This window comes from Mirounga leonina, unplaced genomic scaffold, assembly GCF_011800145.1.
Source record: "Mirounga leonina isolate KUSES-001 unplaced genomic scaffold, KU_Mleo_1.0 Mir_151, whole genome shotgun sequence".
NCBI classification, from domain to species: domain Eukaryota; kingdom Metazoa; phylum Chordata; class Mammalia; order Carnivora; family Phocidae; genus Mirounga; species Mirounga leonina.
Window position 1 is genome coordinate 58,964,960 of NW_023270377.1, and position 26,893 is coordinate 58,991,852.

General features: G+C 54.2%; 2 protein-coding genes across 3 annotated transcripts; one reads left to right on the top strand and one right to left on the bottom strand.

Moving 5' to 3' along the window:
• Window positions 1–9,164: 9,164 nt before the first annotated feature.
• DLX2 (distal-less homeobox 2) lies at window positions 9,165–11,159 on the top strand. The gene is made up of 3 exons (XM_035006636.1): window positions 9,165–9,558; window positions 10,072–10,256; window positions 10,722–11,159. The coding sequence occupies exons 1-3, from the start codon at window positions 9,165–9,167 to the stop codon at window positions 11,133–11,135; spliced, it is 993 nt and encodes a 330-aa protein (XP_034862527.1). The 3' UTR covers window positions 11,136–11,159.
• Window positions 11,160–23,380: 12,221 nt separating this feature from the next.
• Window positions 23,381–26,364, bottom strand: DLX1 (distal-less homeobox 1). 2 transcript variants are annotated; one of them, XM_035006637.1, is made up of 3 exons: window positions 25,656–26,364; window positions 24,779–24,978; window positions 23,381–23,635 (listed from the first exon to the last, which is right to left on the bottom strand). In XM_035006637.1, exons 1-3 carry the CDS (start codon window positions 25,966–25,968, stop codon window positions 23,381–23,383), a joined length of 768 nt encoding a protein of 255 aa, XP_034862528.1. In that variant the 5' UTR covers window positions 25,969–26,364. The 2 variants fall into 2 exon arrangements, with proteins under 2 accessions (XP_034862528.1, XP_034862529.1); XM_035006638.1 differs by lacking the exon at window positions 24,779–24,978 and having other exon boundaries at window positions 23,559–23,635.
• Between the last annotated feature and the right edge of the window lie 529 nt (window positions 26,365–26,893).

The following is a 26,893-nucleotide window of genomic DNA, read 5'->3' on the forward strand; positions in this document are numbered from 1 at the left end:
GTGAAAAAAGCCAATCCCAAAATGTTTCGTATCATGTGACTCCATTTATATAACATTATTGAAATGACAAAAATTATAGGAATGCAAAACGGATTTGTGGTTGCCGGGTCAAGGAGAAGGTGGAATGGGAGCAAGGTGGATGTGGCTTTTAAAGCTCAACACAAAGACTCTGTACTGATAGAAATAGTATCTTAACCGCATCAATGTCAATATCCTGGCTGTGATTTATACTATGACTTTTTAAAACACTGCAATTGGGAAAAACTGAGTATAGGGGCGCCTCAGTGGCTCAGTTGGTTAAATGTCTACCTTCAGGTCATGATCTCGGGGTCCTGGGATCGAGCCCCATGTCAGGCTCCCTGCTCAGGTGGGGAGCTGGCTTCTCCCTTTCCCACTACCCTCCCTCCCTGCTTGTGAGTGCTCAAATAAATAAATAAAATCTTTTTTAAAAACTGAGCAAAGAGTACAAAAGATGTCTTTCCATTATTTCTTACAACTGCATATCAATTTATAATTATCTCAATATAAGAAGTTTTGTTTTTTTTTTTAATGTTTTAAACCTTTAGATTTTACCATTGTTCTTAGGCCAAAAACCTACTAGGTCCTACATGATCTAGCACTTGCCTACCTTGCAACCCTGTCTTGCAGACTTCTCACTCACTGTGGGCCAACTCAACTGGCCTTCTTCCAGGTCTTCAAATGTCCCTTTCAGACTCTGAACTCTGCACATGCTATTCCTTCTTCCTGTGATGCTCTTCTCTCTACATTTTACCCAGCTAACTCTAATTGATCCTTAAGTCTCTTTTCATTCAGTCACTCATAGATGATGGGGATCCAGCATTCAGGATACATATGGTCCATACTGATAGAGAGCTTATAGCATTTGCCTTTCTGGATCTGGGTTACTTTTGATGTTTATTTTCCCTTTTGCTATCCCAAAACCTTAGTAAAACCTTGTTTAAACATCTAGAATTCCCCTAGCTGTTCTTTGGGTTATGATCCTAAGAAAGCCAGATGGTGGGCACCTGGGTGGCTCAGTTGGTTAAGCGACTGCCTTCGGCTCAGGTCACGATCCTGGAGTCCCGGGATCAAGTCCCACATCGGGTTCCCTGCTCAGCGGGGGGTCTGCTTCTCCCTCTGACCCTCTTCCCTCTCGTGCTCTCTGTCTCTCAATCTCTCTCTCAAATAAATAAATAAAATCTTTAAAAATATATAAATAAATAAACAAAAAATAAAAATAAAGAAAGAAAGAAAGCCAGATGGTCAGAGTATCAAAAGTGTAATGGAAAATAGTGTACTGGAATACTCCACTGAGCTCAGCTGGGGATAATTACATAGGGAGAAATGCTCAAGGTAACATTGTTAAGACACAACATTTGAGGCCGTGAAGTCTAGCTGCCACTTACTTCACAAGATGTCTCCCTCTGTGGAGAGTGTCAGGGTTTGGGTATTCATGTTACAATGAAGTTCTGTTTTGTTTTATTTAATAAACAAACAGCACTTTCCTTATACTAATTTGTACAATGTGTTGGCTCTACTCTGAATTGGGATGATGTAGATGAAGACCATAAATGACCACTGGGTGTCATCGAAGTCTTATACAAGGCAACAGTCTTGGTTGGCATGGCTCCTTAGTGGTCTACCTTTTCTGGAAAGTGGAGATAAATTGTGCTCGGTTCTAAAAGGAACCAAAGCACATTATCAATTTAGAACTTATCTGTGTGGTAATATGGGCCAGAAGAACACGGCTGAGGACTGGAAAATAAGCAAAAAATAATGTCTTGAAATCATCCAAAATAACACCTCAAAGTCCTTTCACTTGTATTTGTATACTTTCTTCAAAGTATTCGGACAGCTATTTGGGCCCTGTTAATGGGAAATCTACTGTTTTGTTTTGTTTCTATTTTAAATTATTTCATTATTAGTACTTCTAGCCTTTGTATTGCCTTGCCCTTGGCCCATCCCATTAGTTTAGGTACTGTACAGACTATAGTAGGAAGTGGGCTTACCACCTCATGACAACTCGAAGCGTAATAAGCATGTGCCCCAAGGCAAGAGTGACACTGACATGGAAGGGAGGGCCCCACATGGCAGGGTGACAAACCTCTGCAACCTGTCACCTTTCAAAGGAAATTCATATGATTTTGGCTTAGACCTGCCAGAACCTCACTAACGATCATTTTAAGACTTATGTTCCTAATGATAACCACCAGCTGTGCTAACCTATTTCTATCCATGGACTGAATGCACCTAGGAATCAAATCGTTTGAGTTCTATGCTCACCTCCCAATACAAAGTCTGGTTTTCACAGGCAAAAGACGTCCTGGATTTTTTTCTACACTTTGCTGACAAAGTCATCACCCTCTGACTCCAAGGTCATATTAGTTATAGTAGTTAAGCTTATATATCTCCAGTGTGATGATGCAAAGCCATGATAGAATTTGCTGGAGCCCCAGTTAAGCACTCTATTAGGTGACTCCAAAGAAAATATTTTGTAAAAAATAGATCCCAAAATTCTTAAAATATCAGAAGTTTATTTCTTGGTCAGGTAACCTTCCAAGACAAGTGTTGGAGATTCCCCTAAGTGACTCCCCTAGGGCCATGTCATCTGCATAGTCGGGGCTGGTTCCAGCCAGTGGATGGGGGAAAAGAGCAGCTAGGAGTCTCAATGCTGTGTTAAAGGTTCCATCCTAGGAGTGGCACACATGACTTTCGCTCAAGTTCCATTCATTGCCTAGAATTGAATCACATCATTATACCTAACTGCAAGGGAAGCTCGGAAATGATGGTCTAGCTGTGTTCTCCCCCAAATCAGATTTTTGGAGGCAGCACTTGGTCCACAAGTATCCACTACTAGTCCAAATCATGAAGTTTTACTCTGATTAAACATTAAATTGAGGCACAGAGCAGTAAATTTTCCCAAGGTCATACAGCTAGCAAATGGCCAAGTTAGGATTTAAGCCTAGAGTCTCTACTTTTAACCACTCTAGTATATTTCTAATACTGTTTGATTGTCTAACAGCCACTCTGTATTACTTTGTAATTTTTTAACAATAATAATTTTTTTAATTAAAAAAAAAAAAGATGCAAGGAGCCAGGGATAGCTAACCAGAGGGACAATTTCCTATGAATAATTTGCAGGGCTCCTCCCCATCCCCACCCCCTCTGCATGTTCAGAGAGGTGAGCAGAAGCAGACTGGGTATGCCACACATGGAAACTATCTAAGACTTCACCTAGTGGTGCTCTGCCCAGCAGACTGCAAGAGGGTAGGGCAATGCCGCATGGGTTAGAAGCTGCTTTAGAACCTTTCCTAAATTCTGGGCAGCAGGCAGCCTCACCAGCACCTGACCTCTTCCCAAAGCACCTGGACAACGCATTGCGGGCCCTTCGGAGGCCCACGCCCGGATCCCTTGCCTGCTCCAGTCCACTGGAGCCTGGAGGCCGCGACTGCTCTAGGCTCCTGAAGAAGGCTTTCTCTCACTGGAGAAGTGGGCAAATACCCTTGCCTTGGCCTCTTAACACTTGTGGAGCCCAGGTCATAGAATGCAGAGTTCTCCAGATAAACGAGGCAGCAGTCCAGAAAACATGTAATGGTATGTTCCCAGGCAGTAATCCCATGAGGGAGGTACTGTTATTATTACCAGCATTCTACAGGTGCAAACAATGAAGCACAGAAAAATTAAGTCTTTTTCCAAAGGCCAGACAGAAACCAGTGGTTCAACTCAGTGGAATCTGGCTCCTACCGCTGGCGTGAACACAACCTCTTTGCAATCCTATGAATTGGCGGGGCGCCTGGGTGGCTCAGTCCTTAGGCGTCTGCCTTCGGCCCAGAGCCCCGCATCGGGCTCCCTACTCTGCGGGAGGCCTGCTTCTCCCTCTCCCACTCCCCCTGCTTGTGTTCCCTCTCTCGCTGTGTCTCTCTCTGTCAAATAAACAAATAAAATCTTAGGGGAAAAAAAAAAAAAACAACCCTATGAATTGGCACAACTCTTTAGTGAGTGAAGAAGCAGCGTGGGGCGGGGCGGGGAGAGGGGAAAGGGAGTGGAGAGAAAGGAATCCGTGTACCCAAAAGGATACTCAGAGTTTCAAAGGGTTCCTTACGAGTTCTCCCCGTTTGGTGGAGTGTGTGTGGATATGAGTGTGCGCGCGCACGCTTTAACCACCAAATAGACAAAATAAAAGGGACCTGACTAAGATCTAAGACCTGGAAGGCAAAAGGCAAAAATTGGTACTGAAAGTTCCAGAAGCGTGCCGTAACTGACAACCCAGCGCTGTGAGCCTCCGGTGGTGAGGTTTCACCCTCCGCACCTCCTCTGCGAGGAGCTGAGGTTTCAAACTGACAGCCTGGAGCCACACGCGGATGACAGAAGGTTCCAGCACGAAAGCAGCGCTCCCCTCCCAGCTCCTGCACGCAGCCCGGGAGCGCCCGGCACCTCGGCCGGCTGGCGCCCAAAGGTTCCCTGAGGCGTGGGGCGGTGCAGCCAGGGCGGGGAGCTGAGGCAGGGAGTAGGGGCGGGGAAGGTCGGGGACTGTTTTCTTCAGGTCCGTGGACGAACCTTGTTGTGAGCCATTTGCACACCTCCGGTTCCTTACGCAATGTGAGTGCGGCTCCAGGTGCAAAGTGCCCGTCCCAGGGGTCTTTCCCTCGCCCACTGCTGCTTGCCCGCCTGAGCTCTTAGTAACCAGGCCTGTGAGCGCGGACTCAATGGGGAGGCCACCGGCCTAGCGTCTCAGAGCCTCGACCCATGCTGGGTACCCTCAAGGGCCAGGAACCCTAGCTTTTGCTCTCTTTAACCACTGAGTAGTCTATAAAGTGAAATGGGCCTGGCGGGGGGGGGGGGGGGGGCGTCAGTAAGACCTAGAAGGCAGAAGGCTCATTCCCGTTCAAATCCTTTTGCTTTACTCACACCAGCAGATAGAAAGGTAATCTTGGCGGAAACAGCAGGGTCTTGGGTTGGCGAGCAGGGCCAGGTGGCGCCCGCCTCCGGTCCTCGGGGTTGACCCTCGAACCTGTTCCGGGATCTTTCCGGGTCGCCCGGCGATCCCTCCCACTCAATGCCCGCGCTCCTGCTAGTCTCTGGGAGAACACTCTCCTTCCGGTCTGCTCCTGGGCCGGAGGGGTGTGTTCGGGACTGTCAGGGCCCCCTTCCCACCGGCCCCATTGCGCTCTGCTCAAAGCACCTGGCACAGGAAAGGTGGGATAGTGCAGCCTTCCCCCGTGAGCCCCAGGCCAAAAACCCAGCGCGAAGCGGCCTTGCCTCTGCGGCCCAGACCTGATTTCAAATGACGTCTTTGCTGAGTGTCCCTGAAGGTTTTCTCAAGGTCCCCACGTCAGCAGTGGGTGTGTTTCTATTATGCGCTCTCGCGGAGTTTACGCCTAGGAAAAAAGTGGGGTCCAAGTAGGCAGACCCCGGAGCCAGAGATCCCATCTGCTTAAGGGTGGAAGGGTCTGTGAGGAGCTGACCGCATCCAGAATCCCTGGAGGCTCTGTTAGGGATGAGGGGGCAAGTTGAGGACACTAGCAATGCGAAAGGATCGGGCAAGCGTTGTCCCCAAGAAGACGCAATGGCCAATGAAGAAGGGAGGAGAGCAGGCCAGTATGGTCCTGGAAAGGTGGAGATAGGAGGCTCCCATAAACTCCCAACTTCTCCCAACGTCTTTGAATTCTAGAATGAACCCAAAAGAAATTCAAAAGCTCAGACTCCTAGAACTTCTAGGGGGATGAAAACATGAAAGAATGCCTCTAGGACCAATGGCCCAGAAACCCACGTCCCCAGGACCCTCTATGGGAAAGTGCAAAGTGGGGACAAGGGGCAGTCCAGCAACAGTGCATGTGACAGCCCCCCCCCCCCCAGGAGAGTAGGCAAGTGCGAATAAGCCTATCCCTCTGCGCACGGAGGGCACCCTGAGCTCCCTCCCGACAGGGGGCATCCTCTCCCCCACTGGACCCCTCAGTGTAATGGAGGATGCCCAATGGTAGAGCAAAGGCAGTGCATTGGGCCAGGCGAAGCCCAAGGCAGCGGTAGGTCAGGGGCTGAAAACAAGGCATGGAAGACCTGATCTCCAGCTGTTCACCAAGGCTCAGAGTAAATACCCTGTGATTTGCGCTACAGCAACAGAGAAAGTAGGGGTACCCGACTCAAAGAATGTCCTTTCTACCCTCTACCTTCAGTGTTCCTCTGTCCAATGGGAACGGTGATTCCGTCCACGTCTGGCAAGGGTTACCTCGAGGCTCTCCTGGGAGGACACAGCGGGACTCCGTGACCTGATAAAGTACCGCAGCAGCAACCTGATGGGCATGAGATTCAAAGCGGGAATGTCTTAGCGAAGCGACTGGGATGTAGGAGGCCAGAGCAAAAACACTGAGCTCCCCTACTTCCCCCATTCTTCTCTAGTTCCCCGGAGAGTAAAAGAATGCCCCTGCCAAGCGAGAAAACCAAAAGCAGAAAAGGGGAAGGAGAGTGCTCTGAGGCAGAGGAGTGTGGCCACACAGAGGTGTCCCTCTACCCTTCTCAGATCACTGTGGAGAGGGGCGTCCCTCTGCTCTGAACTGTGGACGAATGTGTCCATTCTCTAGGGTACTGTCTCCCTGACTTTAGACCAAAATGAGGAAGTCATTAGGATATTGTGATGTGGTGACCAGATCATTGGGGCAAACCCAGCTTTGTGACTGAATTATCAGATTTCATATTTCAAGTCTTTACTTTATTCTCCAAATGCAGTTGTAAGTTCTGCCTCTCTGGTTCCCTCGCTCTTGCTCTATCCCCTTGCTCATTGCCTCTGGTCTTTTCTCCCATATACACATACAGTCCCTTATTTTCCAGTTAAAGGGAAACTGGAATCATATTTTCTTCCAGGAAGATTCCATTTTCCAGACCTCAGCTGACCTAGACTTTAGGTTATTAATGGAGGTTCTCATAGATAACAAAATACAATAAACTTGCCACCATGAAAAAGCCTAGAGGACATGCTTGGAGTGGGAACAAAGGAGCAAGGAAAAGGCAAAACTAGGGCAATTATCTCTTTTATATTTCATTTTGGTGGGGGGGGGGGTTCTACATCAGGCCAAAGCAGCTACCACTGTGGTGACAGAAACTCTTGGAATTTGGAGTCAAGATACCAAAAGGCAATACTGATAAAATATCTAGAGATTAGTTTTGTAACTGGGGCCCAAAAGCAGCAGGCTGAGCACAGCGGTAAGGCAAGGCAGTCCCTTGGTGGTGAGAGCCCCACCTCCCCAAGCGTTTCTAACTAGTTCACCAGCCTCCATCAAGGGGCCTTCCTTAACCAAAAGGAAGGCTGGGAACTAAATCCAGGCAGATTTGAGGGTGGATTACCTTCCTCATTATTCCGCAGAGAGTGAGCTGTGTGGATGCTGGAGTTTTAATTACACACTTGCTTTTTCTGGGGAAGAAGACCAAGATCATATTTTTCAAAGTATCAACTTGTTTTCCATTAGGCAGTTGTTGAAACAAGTTCTTTCAGCGACATGTTATGTCTTTAGGAAGGGGTGCTTCAGATGGCTCGCACTAGCACAATTTTGTGGCTTTTAATTACTATTTTGTTCTTTTGGGGGGTTTCAGAGACTGGCGCCTCAGCGTTATTAGACCGTCTACTGGGCCCGCTGCAACCACGCATATCTCCAGCAGGTGTCGCCACAAGGCAAGCACTGCCGCGGGAACTGCGAATTTGGGGAGTCCAGTATGGCGAGTGTCCCTCAACTCCGGGCCACGGTCCCCAACCGCTAGGAAATACTGATATGGGGGAAGTCGCCACTTCAGATTTAAAAGAAGAAGAAATTGCAATGACAGGACGAAACAGGGTCCTAAACTGAAAGAACCGTAAAATAGGGTTAAGTGCTTGAGATAAAACTTTTTTCTATTTGTTTCTGTAAGCTTACCAAGACTTGTAGCATCGAGAAGACTCTCTCACCTATTAGGCCACTTCTTTGTCATAAAAATATGGAATTTAGAATTAGAACGAACTTTGAAGGCCATCTGGTCAATCTGATCTAGCGTTCCAACCTAGAGAGGAAATTCCTGGGATCGCTTTTGACCTGTCAGTTAACCATCAAATATACATAATTGCTCGAAGTCTCGTCCTATCAGGAAAGTACAAGGAAAATATGGTTTCGAATACATCATTAATAAGAATACCTTTGAATTTATATAGCTTTTCACGCAAGCAACAAGAAAAAAATCGTTTAAACATTATCTAATTAATTGCCTAATATTCCTGTGGGTTGGTTAGCCAGTATGTGGAAGTAGGTATTATTATACGTGGTTTATGGATAATTTAAATCAATTGACTTTGTCAAGTGCCGAATGACTGACAAGAGTGAGTAACTGCCAGACACTTCGAGGAAAAGCGGAGCCAGACCCGGCCCGACTCTGGGCACCGCTTTGATTAATGTTTGAACGCTGACCCCGGACAGGAAGATACGAACCATCGGGACTGGTTGGCCCTTGAACACAGAATGGGATGGGAGACCCCGTGGCTTCTTCCTCTGAGCCAGTCTCCGTCCTCACGCCTTCGGTCCTACTGCTGCTGGCCACCCTGACTCCCCACCGCGCCCCTTCCCCGATCCCTCGCCTCGCTGCTCACATTCAGCAGCGGCCTGTCTGCACCCGCAACCACAGCAGCCGCAGCGCCCGCCCTGTGTCACCAGCCCCCCGGCCGGGCGTCCCCGAGCGCCCGTAGCCCCGCGGCCCGGCGCTTGGGATTGGCTGTTGCCAGGTGACGTCGCCTGCGCTCACGTGACGAGTGTTAAATGCCCACCCTGCCCGAACCCGCCCCGCAGACAATCGTAAGGCCGCTCTGGGCTGCTCACCTGCTCCCGCCTCCCGGAGCCCTGGCCCGGCCCCGCCACCCCTGCCCCCTCCACGGCCGCCCCCCGCCCGAGCCGGCGCTGGGCGAGAAGCCGAGCGGGTAGAGAGGCGGAGAGAGGATGCGGCCGGCGGCAGCCGTCCCGAGCAGCGCACGGTGATCGCCTCCCCCGGAGGAGGAGTTGCCCAGACCGTTGCCACATTTCTTGTTTTCCTCCCCACCCTCCCTCACCCCCCGTAATTACATTGGCTGCTGGAGGGGACAGGGAGAGACGGAGGAGGCGCCTCGCTTGCCCCCTCGCGCCCGCCACCCCTGCTCTTTCCCGTCCCGGGCCAGGATGACTGGAGTCTTTGACAATCTGGTGGCTGATATGCACTCAACCCAGATCACGGCCTCCAGCACGTACCACCAGCACCAGCAGCCCCCAAGCGGCGGCGGCGCTGGCCCCGGCGGCAGCAACGGCAGCAGCCTCCACAAGCCCCAGGAGTCGCCCACACTCCCGGTATCCACAGCTACCGACAGCAGCTACTACACCAACCAGCAGCACCCGGCGGGCGGCGGCGGCAGTGGGGGCTCGCCCTACGCGCACATGGGTTCCTACCAGTACCACGCCAGCGGCCTCAACAACGTCCCTTATTCGGCCAAGAGCGGCTACGACCTGGGCTACACCGCCGCCTACACCTCCTACGCACCCTACGGGACCAGTTCTTCCCCGGCCAACAACGAACCTGGTACGCACAACGCTGGCGTCACGGGCGACAAGTCAGTCTCGTTACTGGGATGGGTGGGATAAAATGGTTTGGGTCGGGGATCCATCCGGAACCCTGGCGTTTACACTGACCGCTCCCTGCCCGCCCTGCGCCTTTTACCCTTCTCAACCACCAATCTGCGGGGTGGGGGGAGGGGGGTCACTGGGTACGTCCCTCGGTGCTCGGCTGGTGGGACCGGGCGGCCTTGGGGGGCCGAGTGGGCGCGCGGGGCATGCTTCATGGTAACCCCATTTCCTTACCACCTGCTCCTTCTTTCTCTCCGGTTGGCTCCTTCTTCCCCTTCCCGGAGAATCCAGCTCCCGGGTTCCGTGGCGGCGCGAGTCCGCACTTAGCGAAGTTGAGTCTGAGCGCCCCGCTGCGTCTCGGAGAACCCGCTTCCCGGCTGAGGCCAAGTCCCACGCCAGGCCCCTACGCCCAGCGGGAACTGTTTGGGGCCCCCGGTTGCGCTGTTCTCACGATTGCGTTGCGTTGCAGAGAAAGAGGACCTCGAGCCTGAAATCCGGATAGTGAATGGGAAGCCAAAGAAAGTCCGGAAACCCCGCACCATCTACTCCAGTTTCCAGCTGGCGGCTCTTCAGAGGCGTTTCCAAAAGACTCAGTACCTGGCACTCCCCGAGCGAGCGGAGCTGGCGGCGTCTCTGGGCCTCACCCAGACTCAGGTGAGGGCTCCCGGCCTGGAGGGGAACGAGGAGCGCTCTGGTCTGGGATGGCTGGGAAGCAGGCGGGGTCAGGACAACGTTTTAAAAATTTTTAAGGATTACGAGGCCCGCGCCTTGAGCGGCCTAAACTTCTACGCGTGAAGCTGAAATCCCCCCCGGGGGTTGGGGGTGGGGGGGCGCGGACCGGGGTGGGCAGAAATCCGCTTTCACAGTCTTTCCGCGCGAAACTGATGAAGCGGGTAAAATAACTGGCCCTCCTGACCCTCTCCCCCGTCACCATCACCACGGTGCACCCACACCAGCTGTCTCCGACTTTCTGAGATTCCCTCCCAATAGAGTGGGAGCCATCCCAGCCTCCGAGGCCTCGGCACGTGATCCGCTTACCTGCCCAGCGTGCTTGCCTCCTCCCCTCCCCTGCCCCAGATCAGGTTCTTCCACTAACGCTCGGGTCCCTTTTCCACAAAGGTGAAAATCTGGTTCCAGAACCGCCGGTCCAAGTTCAAGAAGATGTGGAAAAGCGGTGAGATCCCTTCGGAGCAGCACCCAGGGGCCAGCACCTCGCCACCTTGCGCTTCGCCGCCGGTGTCGGCGCCGGCCTCCTGGGACTTCAGCGCGCAGCAGCGGATGGGGAGCGGCGGCGGCCCGGGCAGCGGCGGCAGCGGCGCGGGCAGCTCGGGCTCCAGCCCGAGCAGCGCGGCCTCGGCTTTCCTGGGCAACTACCCGTGGTACCACCAGGCCTCGGGCCCTGCCTCACACCTGCAGGCCGCCGCGCCGCTGCTGCACCCAACGCAGACCCCGCAGCCGCACCACCACCACCACCACCACCACCACCACCACGGCGGCGGGGGCGCCCCGGTGAGCGCGGGGACGATTTTCTAACCCGAGGGAGACTGCGCCAGAGACTGAGAGAGCAGAGACCGGTGATCCTCAGTGCTCGCCCCAAGAGCCAGAGGGTCCCTCCAGCTGGCCCGCGGACGCCTCCCAACTTCAGGGACGAGCGGCCCGGGATGGCCTGCCACGGGCCCTGCTCCCTAGCGCGGCCACCGAGCGGCCGGGAACTGGAAGGTTCTTCGAGGCCCCCGGCAAGGCCTCCCGCCTTGGCCGCCTTTCCGACCTGAGCCCCGCCTCGGACATGCCTCCCCCACCCCTCCGCGCCCCGCGAGGCGGTCGGGCGCCTTCCTCGCCGCGGGCCACGAGCTGAGTCCGGGGGGAGGGACGCCTCCCCCGCCCGCGAGGCTTCCAGGGTGCTCTGAGGCTCCTTTCTCCGTGCCCGCCCCCAGGCCCAGCTCCAGTCGGCTGGGCTGACTGACCTCCCCGGCCTGCGCGCCCTCCCCCACACGGCCCCGTGACCCGGGCGGCCCGCCGCTTTTTTTCTGCCCTGCTGTCTCCAGCCCTCGGAGCCCCACTCTGCCCCGCCTTAGATCTCCCCCAGGAACGCTCCCTTAGCTCTCTCCTCTTCCATCACCAGTGGAGTTTTTTTATTTTTATTTTTTTAAAAGTTTAGGTGCCTTTGCGGATGACCTCATTTTGATGTTGGGGAAAAAATGATTTTTTAATATGCGGACACTGCAAAAAAAAATGTGTTTAAATTATCTTTTTTAAAACCTATTCAGGATGGTTAGGCTGGACTTCGACATAGTTTGTAAATAAAGGTGTCTGTGCAGATTTTCCCACTGATTTATTTGTATAAAAATACTCGTCTTTTCAGACTTTTTTGTAAATCCCCACTTGTGAAAACTGCGGTTTAGCAGTGACCTCAGCAACCCCTCCATTTTATTTTTCCCTTTGAAATTTTTCTCAGTTAAACTAAGCTACTGATTTGGTTTTGTTTTATCTTACCCTAAAGTCTTTGTTCTTGAAGTGAAAGGTATTTTGGGGTTATTTATTATGAAAACAACATGCTTCTTAATGTTGATTTTACAATATGAAGAGATTATTTAAATAAATTATTGTTTTCATTGGATGTGTGCGCTTGTTCCTTGGTGTCATGACCCGGACCCTCGAGCCTCAGCGCGGGCGGGGAACCTGGCCGGCCAAGAGTGACACATCTTTCAGAAGCTGCGAGAGCGGTGAGGCGCGGCGAGGCGGGAGCAGGCGCGCTCGGCGCGGGGCCTCCCGGAAATGTTCACGCTCGGCGGGCACTCGAGTCCTGGCGCGGGCTTTGCCAGCTCGAGGCGCGGTGAGTCACTCAGCGCCGGGGCGGCTGCAGCCTCTGCCCGCCGGGCCCCTCCAGCGCCGGCGCCACTGGCCCGCGCCTGGGCGGTCTCTGCCGCCCCCGCACCGGTGGTGCCGGCCGGGCCGCGCTTCCGAGCCGCCGCAGGGGACCCGCAGGCGCAGCCTGAGCGCTGCCGAAGCCGGGGTCAGACCCCTGCATTGGACCCTCCCCTCCGTTTGCCCCGTGGCCCTTCTGGGGCCGGCTGAGCTGAGAACTCGGTGAGTCACCCGGCCCGCGGGAAACTCGGTTGGCTGCTCTGGAATGTAGGGCGACTCCGGCATACAGGGCTGCGCTAACACATACAATCACACTCTGTGACTCTTACAGTCACATCTGTACTATCACATACTCTCACTCGTACACACACTCACAGTCACACGCTCCTACTGAGTCACACACGCATTCAGGCCCGCGCATCTTCGCATGCACTGATACACAAACCCATTTGGGCACGCTCAAGCATACGGGCACATTCGCCCAGGGACTGATGCACATTGCTGTGGTGGTGGCCCCCTTCCACCTCACATTCTCTGAGGGGAAAGGCCCACACACCATTCAGCTCTGCCTTCCACCTGGGGTCCCACCCAACCAGCTTCCAGTGTGGGAAGTGACCCTACTTTCTGTCATTCTCTGCAAAGGCCAGGGGTAGGTGGGTAATGCAGGCCTGAACTAGAAGTCCCTTTCCTTCAAAGCACTGAGGCCTACAACGGAAGTATCTTAGTTTTCATCACTGATTCTGTGACTTTGGGCTACTCACGTTAACCTCTCTGTGCTGCAGTTTGCAGATCTATAAGACAGGAGAAAGAATAACAGCTATCTCAGAGTTTTTGTGAGCATATAGTGAGACAATGATGTAACACAGTGCCTGGCACATGGTAAGCACTCATTTTTGCTATTAGTAGCACATTGTTTTGTCCCAATGTCCCCCAAAGAGGGAGGCTTTACTCATGCCTGTGATTATGAGGCCCAGACTTACCCAGAGGCCTTTCCAGCTTCACCTCATGTGGGAGAGCAGCACTGTAGAGCTGAGAGAGCTCAGAGCCCTTCTTATATGAGAACCTGAACCTCAGCCATCCCCCCTGAAAGGACCAGCTTCTACTGGAGAGGAATTTAGGGGCAGGCCAGAGAACCCTGCTAGCCAGATCCAGGCCTCCTCTCCTCTAGGATGGCTATTCAGGCCATCCTTGCATGTCTTCAGATAACCTCTGCCAAAAAGCAGACAAGAGATGGGGGTGACTTTCCAGGTTCAGTGGCATCATCCTGACACAAATCCTGTCTTTTCTGGCCAGATAGTTTTGGGCCCTGCATGGAGTCTAGCTTACAACAGAGTGTGGTCAGGGAGTGGGGCTCTGGGAAAGACAGGGAGGTTACAAATCCAGTGTCCATTCACATTCCTGCATTGTTTTCCCAGGCTAGGAAGGCCTGAGCTGAAGCTCATTGACCCCGTGATTCTAGCTTCTCTAAGCAGCCGCTGCCTAGCAGACCCCCATCCCCCAGCTCCAAATTCCGTGGTTTTCTTTGAGTGCCAGTAGCTGGTGCCAGCCTTCCTCCTGCGGTTGAATGTGCCCTCCCCTCCTTTGCGCGCACTCCCCTCCCCCTCCTGAAACCAGCGAAGAGAGACGGGGCAGTAAATTGGCTGGTGTCGAGGATCTGCAGCAGACAAGATGATTAAGAGGCCTACGCCGGAGCGCCCGGGGCAGGGAATGTCAGCCCAAGTTGGAATCACGCAACAGGCCTTGGCATGAGCGAGCCTGGGAGCCGGGAGGGCGGGCGGCCCCAGCTCCGGGGTGGGCCGAGGCCCCACAGACTCGCTGGAGTCACCGAACCTGGCACCCGGCGGCGGCGGGGTCGCGCCAGGCCACGGCGCGTCTTTCCCCGGGAAGCCCGCGAAGCAGAGAGCAGGAGGGTGCAGGGGCCAGAGGAAGGGGGCGTTTCCGCAGACCCCGAGAAGGGCAAAGAGACGCGAAAGCGAGGATGCGCCCAGGTCCCAGAAGTGAGGGAGCGGGGAGGGGGAGGGTGAGCGAGGGGACAAACAAAGCGCGGCTGGGGGAGGCAGGGGCCGGCTCCAGCCCCGCCGGGGGCAACGAGCTGGCAAGTCTTTCTCACAGTCTCACGGCCCGCCGAGAGACGCGGAGCCCTGTGATCAGCCCGCCGCCGAGCAGACACGCTCCCCCCCCAACCCCCCGCGCGCGGGACTGCGCTCCCCAAAGCGCGAATGAAAAATGGAAATGGGAAGCCGCGATCACGGCTCCCTACACTGGGAAACTGGTCGCGCTCGGAACACACATAAATCTTCATTGTAATCCCCTTCCATTTGCTCGCGTGAAATATCAGGCCAGAGACAGGATATGACAAGCGCTGGGAAGCAGGGGGAGGGAAGCCGAAGAGTGAGGGGTGCCCGGCGCTCTCTGCTCCACCCCCTGGCAGGGTTGCTCGGAACTCTGGCAGAGCGCTGGTATTGAGTTCCAATTCCCGAGGCTGGCAGCCTGGGCGCGCCCTCTTCCACTTCTCCTCCCGTTCCCCCCCCCCCCCCCCCCCGGCCTTAACGCGCGCAGGGCTGCAGGCCACCCAGCCCCGGGTGCTCCGCGGGGCATAGACACCCCCCCTCCCGCTGCCCCGAATTCCCGCCGCCCGCCCCGCGGCTCCCGGGCTGCGGAGAGCAGAGAAGAAAGGGAACGGATCCCGGGCCTAATCAGAGCGGCTGCAATGTGGGACCGTTTAGGAGGCTTCCCCCTCGGCTTTCTTTCAGGATTACTTGTGAAAATTGTGAATATCCGTCCTGTGTAAGAATTTCCGAGACTGGTGGGGCGAGTTTGGGGGAAGTATCAGGTTTGATGGGGGCGGAGAGTGCGCTGCAAAACTGGAGCTTTGTTTACAAACAGTTCAGCGGTAGAAGGGGGGAGGAGGGAAAGAGGGGTAAAGGGAGGAGTGCAGATGTGGTGGAATGGTCCCCTCCAGTGTTAGAAGCCCCCTGGAAGGGGAACGATCTTGGGGACCAGGAATTCCCCTTGCCTTTCAAAAAAAAAGTCGTGCTCACTGACAGTAAAACCCAGGAGCAACTCCCCCACTCCCACACAGCCCACCCCCGCGTCCCCGTCCCAAGCTCCAGCTCAAAAGTCAAAAGCCGGCTCCTTTCCCGCCAAGGAACAGCGACCACCAGTGCCTTAAACCTGTTTAGGATCAGAGACCTCTTTGAGAACGAAGCTACAGATCTTCGCTTCCTCCTAAAATACCTCCCTTGCATTCGATTTTGGGGTCCCCAGAAGCCAGGGGATGGGGCGCGATCCTGAGGTTCCAGTTACGTGCGCCCCTGGCCCTGTCGGACCAGGCTTTCCGGAGACTGGTGCGTTCTGGCAGGGTCATGACACCCCAAACAGCCTCCCTCTGCCGTGACCTCCTTCCCCACCCGGGGTCTGCCCCGAGCGCCTTTCCTGCTGCCCCTTCCCCTCCCCCCTTAGACACCCCAGCGGGGGCGGATGCGGAGGCCCCCCTGGCGGGAGCTCCCCTCGCAGGGAAGGGTTTGGCAGTGATTGCCACATTACAAGATGTTACATTCCGCCCTGGGGCCTGGGCCCGGGCGGGGCGGGGGAGACGAGATGTTTCCCGAAAAGAAAGCGCAGGCAGGTCTTGGAGCCTCCACGTGAGAACACAGGCACAGTCTCTAGAGACCTTTCTTCCAGGGGCCGCCTCCGGCTCCGACTCCGACTGCTCGCTCACTCGTCCCCAGGGTCGGGCCAGACCGCAAACACTACTGAGTCTTCGCGATTTGCGGGCAGTGTGGCCGCGCTCGCGCGACTGTCCGGAGGCCGTTTGCGGGATCCTCAGGAGCCCTGGGGCCACCAGCTGCGTCCCGGGTCGGGTCGGGCCAGCACAAGGAGTTGGGGGGCGGGGGAGGGCGAGGATCAGGTGTGAAGCCCGGGAAGGTGGAGAACAGCTGCGTGGGGCAAGCGGGGGCTGCAGGACAGAAGATTAGAACTTAGGGGACGGAGAAGAGGCGAGAGGGAGGGAGAGACTGGACTTGGAGAGCTCTGGGGTCATCCCAGAGGGCCGACTTGGGCCCGTAGGCGCAAACAGGGCGGGCTTCCCACATTCCCGTTCCTGCCCTCCTTTTGGTGGTGCAGGAGTCTCCGACACCCTAGAAATGAAATCGTCGCTCACGGAACAATGGGGACTTCTGGCCCTGGAACTCGACCGAGTCTAGGATGCTCCGAGAGGTGGCCGCGCACCAGAAGGATTCTCCCGCCCGCAGCCGCCGCGTCGCCCCCTCCTCCGGGGCAGCCCCCGCCCCGCCCCATCCCTCCGCCGCCCTGGCCTCAGCTTCTTAAAGTCGCAGGGTGTCTCAGCGCTCGAGAGAAGCGCCGCCCAAGTGGGGAGTGTGTGTTTCTGGGGGGCGCTATCTCCGGAACGGTAGAGACCAAAGAAGGGCCTAGGGGGCCGCGGGGCGGGCCCCGACAACCCTCAGCTTCTTCCCTCCTCATCCCAAAGCCTCCAAATAGCAGGCTCGTATCCACACCAACTCCTCAATCCGACGGCTGCTCCCGCACCCCACTCCCCGCCTCCCGCCCCCCGGCCTGCAAACTCCCGAGCCCAACCCGGCTGCTCTGTGAAGGGGGTTTGCGAGAATCCGGGAAAGGGGCCGAAGGAAGGAGGGTAGAAATGGAAATAAGAAAGGAAGGAGTGTAGGGATGAGGGTGCGGGAGGTAGGGCTCGGTCACTTTCTTGATCGTTGCCTCATTTAGGGTGGGGGCCTGGGGCTTCCGTGGCATCCAAACCGGGAAAGGCAGGCACGCGGGGAAAGGGATTCTCTTCTCGACATGTTCACGAGGAGAACAGTGAAAATTTGCCTTAGGTGGCCAATTTTCTCATTTGCCCCTATTAAAAGAAAAAGCCCAAGAAATTCAATTAAAGCCACCCTGGCCAAGGCGCTATTTGAGGCATGAATGTCTCCCCTAAAGCTGCAGCAATCATGTGGCATTAGACACTTCCGGAATCCTATAGCCAACCTGAAAAATCCCAGACCCCCTTTTTCCCTAATTTTTGCTCTGATCTGTAATTTTATCCACATTTGCACTAGTTTGAGCATTCTGGCTCTCCCATCTGAAAGCCTGCAATTACTATATAATTCTTCGCAATTTCAGATGTCCTAATATGGACTGTAATTTTTGCGCAAGACAATTTCCTGCTATTTCAAGCATCAACATTGTCAAAGTTGTATGTACATAATAAATGGGAATATCAATGCATAGTTTTTAGCATAACATCTTGACTCCTCGATAATTATATCCGTTCGTAGCCTACGCAGAATTAGCCTGAATTGCATGGTAACTGCTGCTGCTTTAAAATTTTTAAAAATTACTCATAATTTTCCCAAAGATTACCAAGATCTCGAGTGCACAATGTCATCAGCGTAATGAAGAGTAAACATTTATGCTAATAATCTGCAATTTTTTTCATCAGCTATAAAGACAGAGGCTATATAGCCGAAAATTTCAGTCCTATTCTGCAAGCGCAGCGCTGCAAAAAGCCTGCGGCGCTCGGAGGCGCCTGGTCCTGGAGACCTCTTTCCACTCTTTACTCTCAGGATAGGAGGATGGGGCTGGGGGATTCTTTTTGGTTTTCTGGTTTTGTTTTGATCTGGTTTGGTCGGTTTTGTATTTCCTATTTTTCTTTTCTTTTTTTTTTCCTCCTTCCCCCCCCCCTTTTTTGCCTTTTCTTTCCGGTCATTCTCCCAGCCAAATGCCGCCTTCGACCCTTTTGATTTGATCTAGCAAAGATTGTGTCCAGATTATCTGAAATTGACACTGAAGAAGGTAAGGGTGGAAACTGGTTTCATTTTTCAGAGGGTTGGAAGGCTGAGCTGCGCCCGCCGTGGTGGCTCCCGCTCCGGGAGTAGGAGGGTGGGGGAGTGATTATGTATGCACCAGCTAATTCTTCCATCAAAACTTCTTGTCAGCGATGTCAGGATTATTTTTTTTCCTTTTTATAAAAACACTTGATGTTTCAGGAAGTGTTAATCCCTGAAGGTTGGGGGATGAGGGCGGGGGTAGCAAAGGAGTGGGTGTGGGTGACAGGTTTCTTGAGCCTGGGGAAGGCACCCTTTAGAGCCGTTTGCCTGTCTACACGAGTTGGGGTCTGCTGTGGAGCTGGGGACTGAAGGAGGGTTTCTTTGAGTCATGGGAGGGACAGACCCTTACCCTCCATACTGCATTTGATGGAGGTGCCTTTGGCTTGTGCGGGATGAGGAACAGAAAAGTTCGCTTTAGCCTGTGATTTCAGGATGTTTAACCCAGGCGGTGGCTTGACAAAACCCAGAGAATTCTGAAATCGGTTTTTAAAAGATACAGAACGAAGGAGATGGATAACAGGATAAAAAAATGTATAGCTGGGGACCTGGGTTGCTTCTTTCCTCTCAGTTTTTCTTGGGATCAAGTATCTCAGGTTCTATATCCAGCACCCAGACCTACCTTTCCATTGGTGACAGAAATGGACAATTTCTTCAAGAGGAGCGATTTAGTTAATATCTCCATCAAATGATTCTAAGAATAAATTCGTATTTCTGTGCATATAGATAGAGGAATTTTTAAACTTTTTGCAGCTCTTAAAACTAGCAAAGAACAGGGAAGGCTGAAGAGCCATCTGACCCAGCCCAGGTTTGGATCCCAAAAAGAAAGAAATAAATATAAAACATAATAATCAATGAAGGAAAGCTGTGAACTATAAACATGTTTCCAATCTCATATTTTTAAAATATTGCCTAGATTTAGTAGCTGGGTTCTTGCACAACTAGACTACCACTTGCAGGACCACTCAGTCCCAGGCTTATGAAAGCCAAGACCAGTGAGAAGGGGGCTGGGGATTATTGCTTGTGCCCCTACACCCCCCACCCCTGCCCCTTTTAGAGCTAGTGTGAGAGAAGATATTAAAAAGGTATCTGTTGTTTGGCAATTTTGCTAAGTCTGTCTTCACTACTTCGACGCTGTGCATTTGCTAATTTGGAGGCCTGGCCATTGACAAGCTTGCTCCATACACCTGCAAGCAATTTGCCGGCTTCGGTACCGGAGAATTGCAGAGATGGCAGCTCGCACCTATTTGATTTTTTTTTTTCCCTTTTCTCAATGCACAGCAAATTTGGCTTTCAGTGCGTTATCTCTTTTGTTAATGCAAAAAGATTCCCTGGGCGAAAAAATTGCTCATAATTACCAGAGAGATGGGGAAACTGCATTAGAATAAATAAACCTGAAATTACTGTAATTATGTTGTGTTTGATGGGCCCGGCTTGTAATCAAGAAGAGAATACAGTGAAATGATGCTGACCCTCTTGGGTTTGCAGCTGTACGCGCACTTTGGGGTCTTTTTTTGCAGAAAAGAGTCATTTTGATAATCATTAAGCTGTGTGTAACCTATTTCAGAAGTGTTTTAAAATGAGGTTCACATTTTTTGAACAAGGGGGAAAAAATCCCAAAATTGCATTTTGCCATTACAGACTCATACATAAGGAAAGGTTGTGTTTTCTAAGTGACAATTGTTAAGACATAATATTCGAAATCAGTATTTAATCATTATAATGAGGTATTGTTTAAATATAACCACCTTTAGATTATTCATAGTTTAATTAATATACTCATTATGAAAATCTTTGAATCAGATATTTGATGAACTACTTGTCAGTAACAAGGCAGCATTAATTAGGCCTATATTGAGATTAACATTTTTAAAAAGTGCAACCGCTTATAATTATAATAGAGCCTAACTAAAGACCGCCTTCGTTGAGCTAAAACTAATAATTTCTCTATTTGAACTGTTAGCAAGAGATTATTAAATTAGTATAAGCTAATATCTCAAAATATTAAAATCTGCTTGACCAAACAGATTTTGCCTGTGGCTTCAGGCACTGGGCCCTGGCTGCCGCACCGGAGTTGGATGTGTAAGAGCAACCCACCAAAACCTCCCCTCTAGCAAAGTCACGTCTCCAGGGAAAACCAAATCCCGGAAGGTCCCTACCCCGGCTGCTGCCGAACCCAGCCTGGGAAATTCTGTTCCCTCTCAGCTTTGAGGCCCGTCCGCTCCTGCTAATGATCTCCCCCATTTGCGTTCCGGGTTCTGGAGACCTGCAGGAGAGGAAAAGCCCCAATCCCAGGCCCTGATGGGGCCTCGAGGTCCCCGGCTCCATCCCCCACTATTTCCCCGGCTCCCTCCATCACCGCCCCTCCACCACTTCCCCTCCCCTTCCCAAAGGGCGTCAGAAGAGCCTGGAGCATCTGCTCTTTCACCAGCACCAATTGAAAAATGGGTGCTTGTCACAACACAGATCACTGCCTTCCCCGCTTTGCTCCCCACCGCGCACTGCAAAGGGCCCCCCAAAGGCGGAGGGCCAGCCCGCAGGAAGCAGTGTCGCAAGGCGAGTGCGAGGGAAGCGGGAATCGCTCAAAGCAGCCGGTCGGGGCCCCGCAGCTTCCCTGAGCTTCCTCGGCTCGGCGGTGGGGTCGGGGGTTGAGGTTGGGGTGAGACGCCAGGCCACCGGGTGGAGGGAGCCAGGCTGGTTCTAGTTGCTCGAAGTCCACTTTCTCCTGGAGAGAATTCATCGGAACGTTCCACTGGAGGTGCCCCCTTACTGACCTGGCCTCAGGACTGTCGGGCTAGGGTGGGGGGGTCTTGACTCGGCCAGCTCCTGGGTTCCAAGGAGTCAGCGGAGCCCTCCAGCCCCTCCCTTGGCATTTCCATCTGAGGCATGGAGAGAAGCTGGAGATCATTAGGAGGGAAGGGGTTTCTCGTTGTGGATGGGCCCGACGGGTGAGGGTGACTGTGGAGGGGCCCAGGTGGCGCCTTAGGACTGTCCCTCGTAGCTTACTGATTGACCGGGTGTAGCCCGACAGACGAGTCCTTCGGCCCCTTTCCGGTGTCTGGCCGCGTCTTTTCCTCGTCGGGATCTAGCGCCCTAGGGGCCAGCAAAAGCCGGAAGGCCAGACCGCCGCGATGGCGAGGGGGCAAAGCCTAGCGTCTCTGCTTTCAGTCTTCTAGGCTTCCGGAGAAGTAACTGGGTGTGGGATGGCACTCAAGTCTCCCATGCGGGCTGCCTTTGAGCTCTGCTTTCATCTCTCAGCCAGCCTTCACAGTCCCTTTGGTTCCTGAGACCCCGCTCTGTCACACAGCACCTGTTCCTGATCCCCCATCCCCCAAGGACCCTTGCCAGACAGTCGCTGCCCACCCTTCCAACCCAGGTAGGGATCAGACCCCTTGGGGGCCAGAAGCAGAGCAAGATGAACAGTCCCAACGTCTCAGGAGGGCCTTCCCCTTTATTCTGGTATGTCCGGAGCCAGGAGTCTCTACGCCTGCGTTATCTGTCCCAGAGGTGAAGGCCCGGCCCAGCCCACAGCACCCCCTCACACAGCACACCAGACAGCAGTTCTTTCTCGAAACCATAATTTTACTGTCTCAAAGAAACTTTATAACTTATTTACAAAGTTCTTTTTTTCCAAGATACAAAGCAATAAGTTAACATTCTCAATATAAAACTAAACTTTGACATAGAGAACACAAAACACGGTTGATTTCAATTGATCACATTTTCCAAATTTCACAAGTAAAATGTCAAGATTCTCATTTCACAAAGCATCAGGTTTTACAGCCACACACAACAGAACGGAAAAAAGCTAAGCTTGTGCAACATGTTTACGGAACAATAATAATAACAATAATAATTAACAACAATAATAATATGTACAGCGATTAGATCCTGCACTGGAGACTGGGCGTCCAGGGTGCTGCCTGGCGTTATTCTGTGGTCGAGCCTCTGGGGATTAGTGCTGCTTTTGTCTGTCTTTAAAGCTCACCGGCTTTAGGGCACTCGTTTATGACTGCCTGTTTTTTCTTCACTGCCCATCGGTCCTCTCTCGAGCTCCGGAGGAGGGAATTGGGATCTTCTTGTCTGGGCAAAGCGACCAAGTGTTTTTCCCCGAGATGAGAATATTATGTTGGCTTCATTTCTCTCTCTCTTTTTTTTTTTTCCTTTTAAAAATAATGTGGAACATGTAAAAATGCAAAGCATTAGGTTCCAACCTCTCCATACCAGCGAAGTACAAAAGTTACTGTATACGTTAAAAATCACTGGGTCCTCCTTATTCGTTTTTCCGAGTGCGTTTGAAATAATCGGTACTTTTGGACCATGCGCTCCTCGCGCCCCACAGAACTGCGAATTGGCCAACATTCACCCTCAGGCGAAGTCCATTTCTCAATAAATAAAACCCCCTCCCTCCAATTTCCCCCAATTCCCGAACGAGCTACCCAGATGGTTAGGCAGGCCCAGGAGAAGGTCCGAAAGGACAAAACGTCCCAGCATGTGGAACTGGGCGGCCGGCGGCCCGAGCCTCTTCCGACCTGGTGACTTTTTTCAGAGGCCGCAGAATGAGGACAGCGGACAGACGAGGACCTCGACTTCGTCAGCGCACAGATACAGAGCGAAAGGAGACAAGAGACAGACAGAACAGAAAAAAAAAAGCTTTTGCTTTTTCTACATTGTTTTTTTGTGGGTGTTTTTTGTTTGTTTGTTTTGTTTTGTTTTTTCCTGATAGTCCCACGTAGCTGAGGGTCGGCGAGTCGGGTCCGGCTGGCTCGTCTTGCTGCTCTGGCTGCCTCGGGAGCTTGTGCCTGCGTTCGGAGGCCGCTGTCTGCTGTCACCGCGCGGCCTAGGCCGGGGCGAGGGCGAGGGCGTGGGCGCCGGGAAGTCGCCGGTCCAGACCGCGCGGGACTCCAAGGAGGTGGCGGGCGTCCTGCCTTCGCTGTTCCTTCTTCTTTGCCCCTGGGCCCCTCTCCAGGCCCAGGGCTTGCGGACAGGGTGGTTGGACCGGGAGGCGGGAGGGGCCCGGGCCGGGGGGGAGACGGGAAGGAGGCGGGAGGGTGCGGGCGGGCAACCTCACATGAGTTGGGGTTGCTGCATAGCTTCTTGGTGCGCCGAGGGGTACCACGACGTGTAGCTGGGGATGTAGGAACCCGCGCTGCCGCCCGAGCCCTTCCCAGATGAGGAGTTGGGGTTCCAGCCGGGCGGCACTGGCGGGGAGCCCGCGGACAGCGCCCGGCCGTTGGCCAGCGCGCTACCCTCCAGAGCCGCCCCGCCCTGCTTCATCAGTTTCTTGAACTTGGAACGCTTGTTCTGGAACCAGATCTTGACCTGCAAGAGCGGACAATAATGTGACTCGGCTAGGTCCATAGTGCCTACCATGGTCGTCGGGGAGGTAAGGGGGCCGTGGGACAGGGGAGAAAGGATCCCCCTCGCCGCCCTGCGCGACTGGGCAGCTCCCTGCTGGAGGAGCAGAGCCCCACCACCACCTGTAAGAACCAAAGCCTCGGAGGCCAGGCTGCCGGCCGCCGGTGGCCCGCAGGGGCCAGCTCTCAGAGAGCCAAGGGGGCGTGGTGGTGAGGAGTTAAGGGGGATCCAGGCCTTCGCTTGTCAGGGACTCAGCGCGACCCTGGCAATCGTCTGGGGGAAGAAGCAGCGCCTGCACAACATCGAGTCTTCAAGTCCAATGTGAACATCAATAAAAGAACCGAGTGGAGGAAAGGAGTGGAGGAAATTTATTTGCAATGCCACCTGATTTCTCTTTGCTCCATCCTTTCTGCCCTTGAGTTGGGGGCTGACTGAGGAGGCCAAAATGTTTCGTTAAACTTTTCATTTGGACTTACATCAACCTTTCCTTAGTGTCTGTTTGCTCTCCCCAGCTCTGCTCCAAATATGGGCCCAGACGTTGGAAACCTGCGCCAGTCGTGATCAGAAAGCCCATGGGCTCCCCCAGAGTCTTAGAGCAATCCTCCTCCAGGGTCTGGGACTGGGGAGGCGAGAAGGCGGAGGAAATGACTTCGCCTTACCCCAACCCGGTGAGAAGGAGGAGGAGGGAGACTGAGGCTCCGGCCCAGGCCCTGAGTGATTAGCCACACACTTCAAAGGCAAAGAAGGGATTAAGCCCAGCGTCTATTGTTCCAGTTGTTCGGGCACGTGTGACCTCAGAGTCCCCAAACAAAACGTCTAGGGAAATCCTTCCGCGCCCTAATCAGATTGTCCAGGGAGTGAGGGCCGGGCGGCAGGCAGCGCGGAGTACAGAGTGCAGCGACAGAGCCAGGGCAGAGAGAACTAGGGAGGAAGGAGAGAGACGCAGGGAGAGCCAGGGGTGGGACGGACGGACGGACACACACACACACACACACACACACACACACACACAGTCTCCGACCCTGAGGCCCAGAGAGCGAGAAATGAAGCTCCGGGCGCAGGCCGGCCGCGGGAAGCCCGCTTGGCAGAGGGGCAGCGGCAAGGTACCTGCGTCTGCGTGAGTCCCAAGGAGGCCGCGAGCTCCGCCCTCTCGGGCAGAGCTAGGTACTGAGTTTGCTGGAACCTCCGGTTCAAAGCCTGCAACTGCAAACTGGAATAAATCGTCCTGGGTTTGCGGATCTTTTTCCCCTTGCCATTGAAGCGCACTTCACCGCCTTCCACCACCGTGCTCTTCTCGGAGTCAGCCCCTGGAGGGACAGCAGAAGCGGGGGACTGCTGTTAATGCAGGGACAGCCTTTAGTGCGGGGAGCCGAGGGCGAGTGGCAACTGAGGGGTGACAGAGGCTGGGCCGAGAGAGAACGCGCAAGAAACTCCGAAAGCCAGGGAAGTGTCCCGTAAAGTCCGAGGGCCGGACCGGGCCGCTGCAGGCGGACTGGGGCAGTTCCCAGGCGTGCAGTTCCTGCCTTTGCAGAGAAAGTTTGCTATTTTTGCAGGCGGTAGTTGAGGTTTAATTACCCTTAATTGCATACATTGTTTATAGCGCTACGCAATAAATAATTACTGAGACTAATACGTGCACATGTGGGTTTCTGTTTTCCAAAGGGGCATTGTGTGCTCGCGCACAGAGCCGCCCAGAGGCCCAGACAGTGCCAGGGGACGCTCTCGGATTTATCCTTTGCTGGATAGTTGCGAGTTGGGTGGAATTAAAAAAAAATTTTTTTTTCTTTGCTATGACAAGGATCCATACATAGATTGATACCCGAAACCTCCATTGCTCCGGCGTCCTCCCCCCCCCCCCCCCTCTCTCCCCCCCTCCCCCCTCTCTCTCTCTTCCTCCCCCCCTTCCTCCCTCCCTTCCTCCCTCCTTCTGTCCCTCTCTCCCTTCGTACCCTTTCCTCTCCCTCTCCCTGGCAGGCGCACGTACCTGGGTCCTCCAGGCGGCTCTGGGCGAGGCTGGCGCTGCCCGGGTAGGACTGCACCGAACTGATGTAGGGGCTGGACGCGTGGCTGCTGACCGAGTTGACGTAGGGGTAGCCCAGCGGTCGGGAGAAAGACGAGGCCGAGCTGTAGGCGCCATCGGGCTGCGAATGGCCCGCCGAGTGTAAACAGTGCATGGAGTAGTGCCCGTGGGACATGGGAGAAGGAGACATTTGCTGGTTGGGTGGCCCAAACTCCATAAACACCGCCTTGCCCGACACGGGGCTGTTGAGACTTTCTGGCATGGTGGTCATGGTCATCTCTTCTCGCGGGGTCTGGGTGTGGGTCTCTCTCTCTCCTCTGCTTCCCTTTTGGGGGTCTCTGTGTTTCTCAGGACAGGAAGGAACCCAATTTAAGCGGAACAGGGGTTTTCACTTTCCATTCATAAGAAAATGGAGTTTGTCTCTTTGAAAAGTCTAAGCATGATGCTGCCGAGCTCCCCAAACTCGCTTCAAAGCTTTGACTCAGCCAAGGTCATAAATATTCATGAGCTGGCGGAGCTGATTGGTCCGCTGTCTTGCATAATCACCGGGGATTGGTCCGAGGCGCTCCGGCTCCGCTGGACTAGAGCGGGCGAGGCGGCCCGGCCTCGGGAGAAACGCGTCCACACTTCCCGGCCGGGGCTCCTCTGCAACAGAGCGCGCGGTGTGGAGCGCACAATGGGCTGCAGCGCCCGCGCCGGGACCTCCGCGGCCCGTGGCTCTTCAGCCTCCCGCCTCCCCGGCGCGCCTTACTTCCCAGAAACCCACCAGCGGCTCGGCGCAGCCGCCCTCCCCCCACTACTGTCCCCACCCTCCGCCCGCCCCCAACACCGGGACAGGGGCACCGCTTCTCCTAGCCGCAGTCACCCGGTCCGGCGCTCAGCTAGCGCGGCTCCGGAGCCCCGGCCGCGGCCTCGGAGCGCAAAGTCGCGCACTGCGGGGTGCGGGGCGGGGGGCACCAGAGGCGGCCAACAAGGCGCTGTCCTCCCGGGAGTCGTGTGCCTAGCGCAGCGCTCTCCTTGGCGGCGCCTCCCTGGCCTGGGTCCGCTCTGCCACATCCCTGGGGTCGGGTTTGGGGCCCTCCAGGCGAACTCACTCACTCGGCCGCCGCGCCGCCGCCGCCGCTCCCTGGGGCCCGCTCGCATTGCTCCAGGCCCAGCTGGCCACTCCAGCTCGAGGCTGCACCGGTCTGATTAAAGCAGAG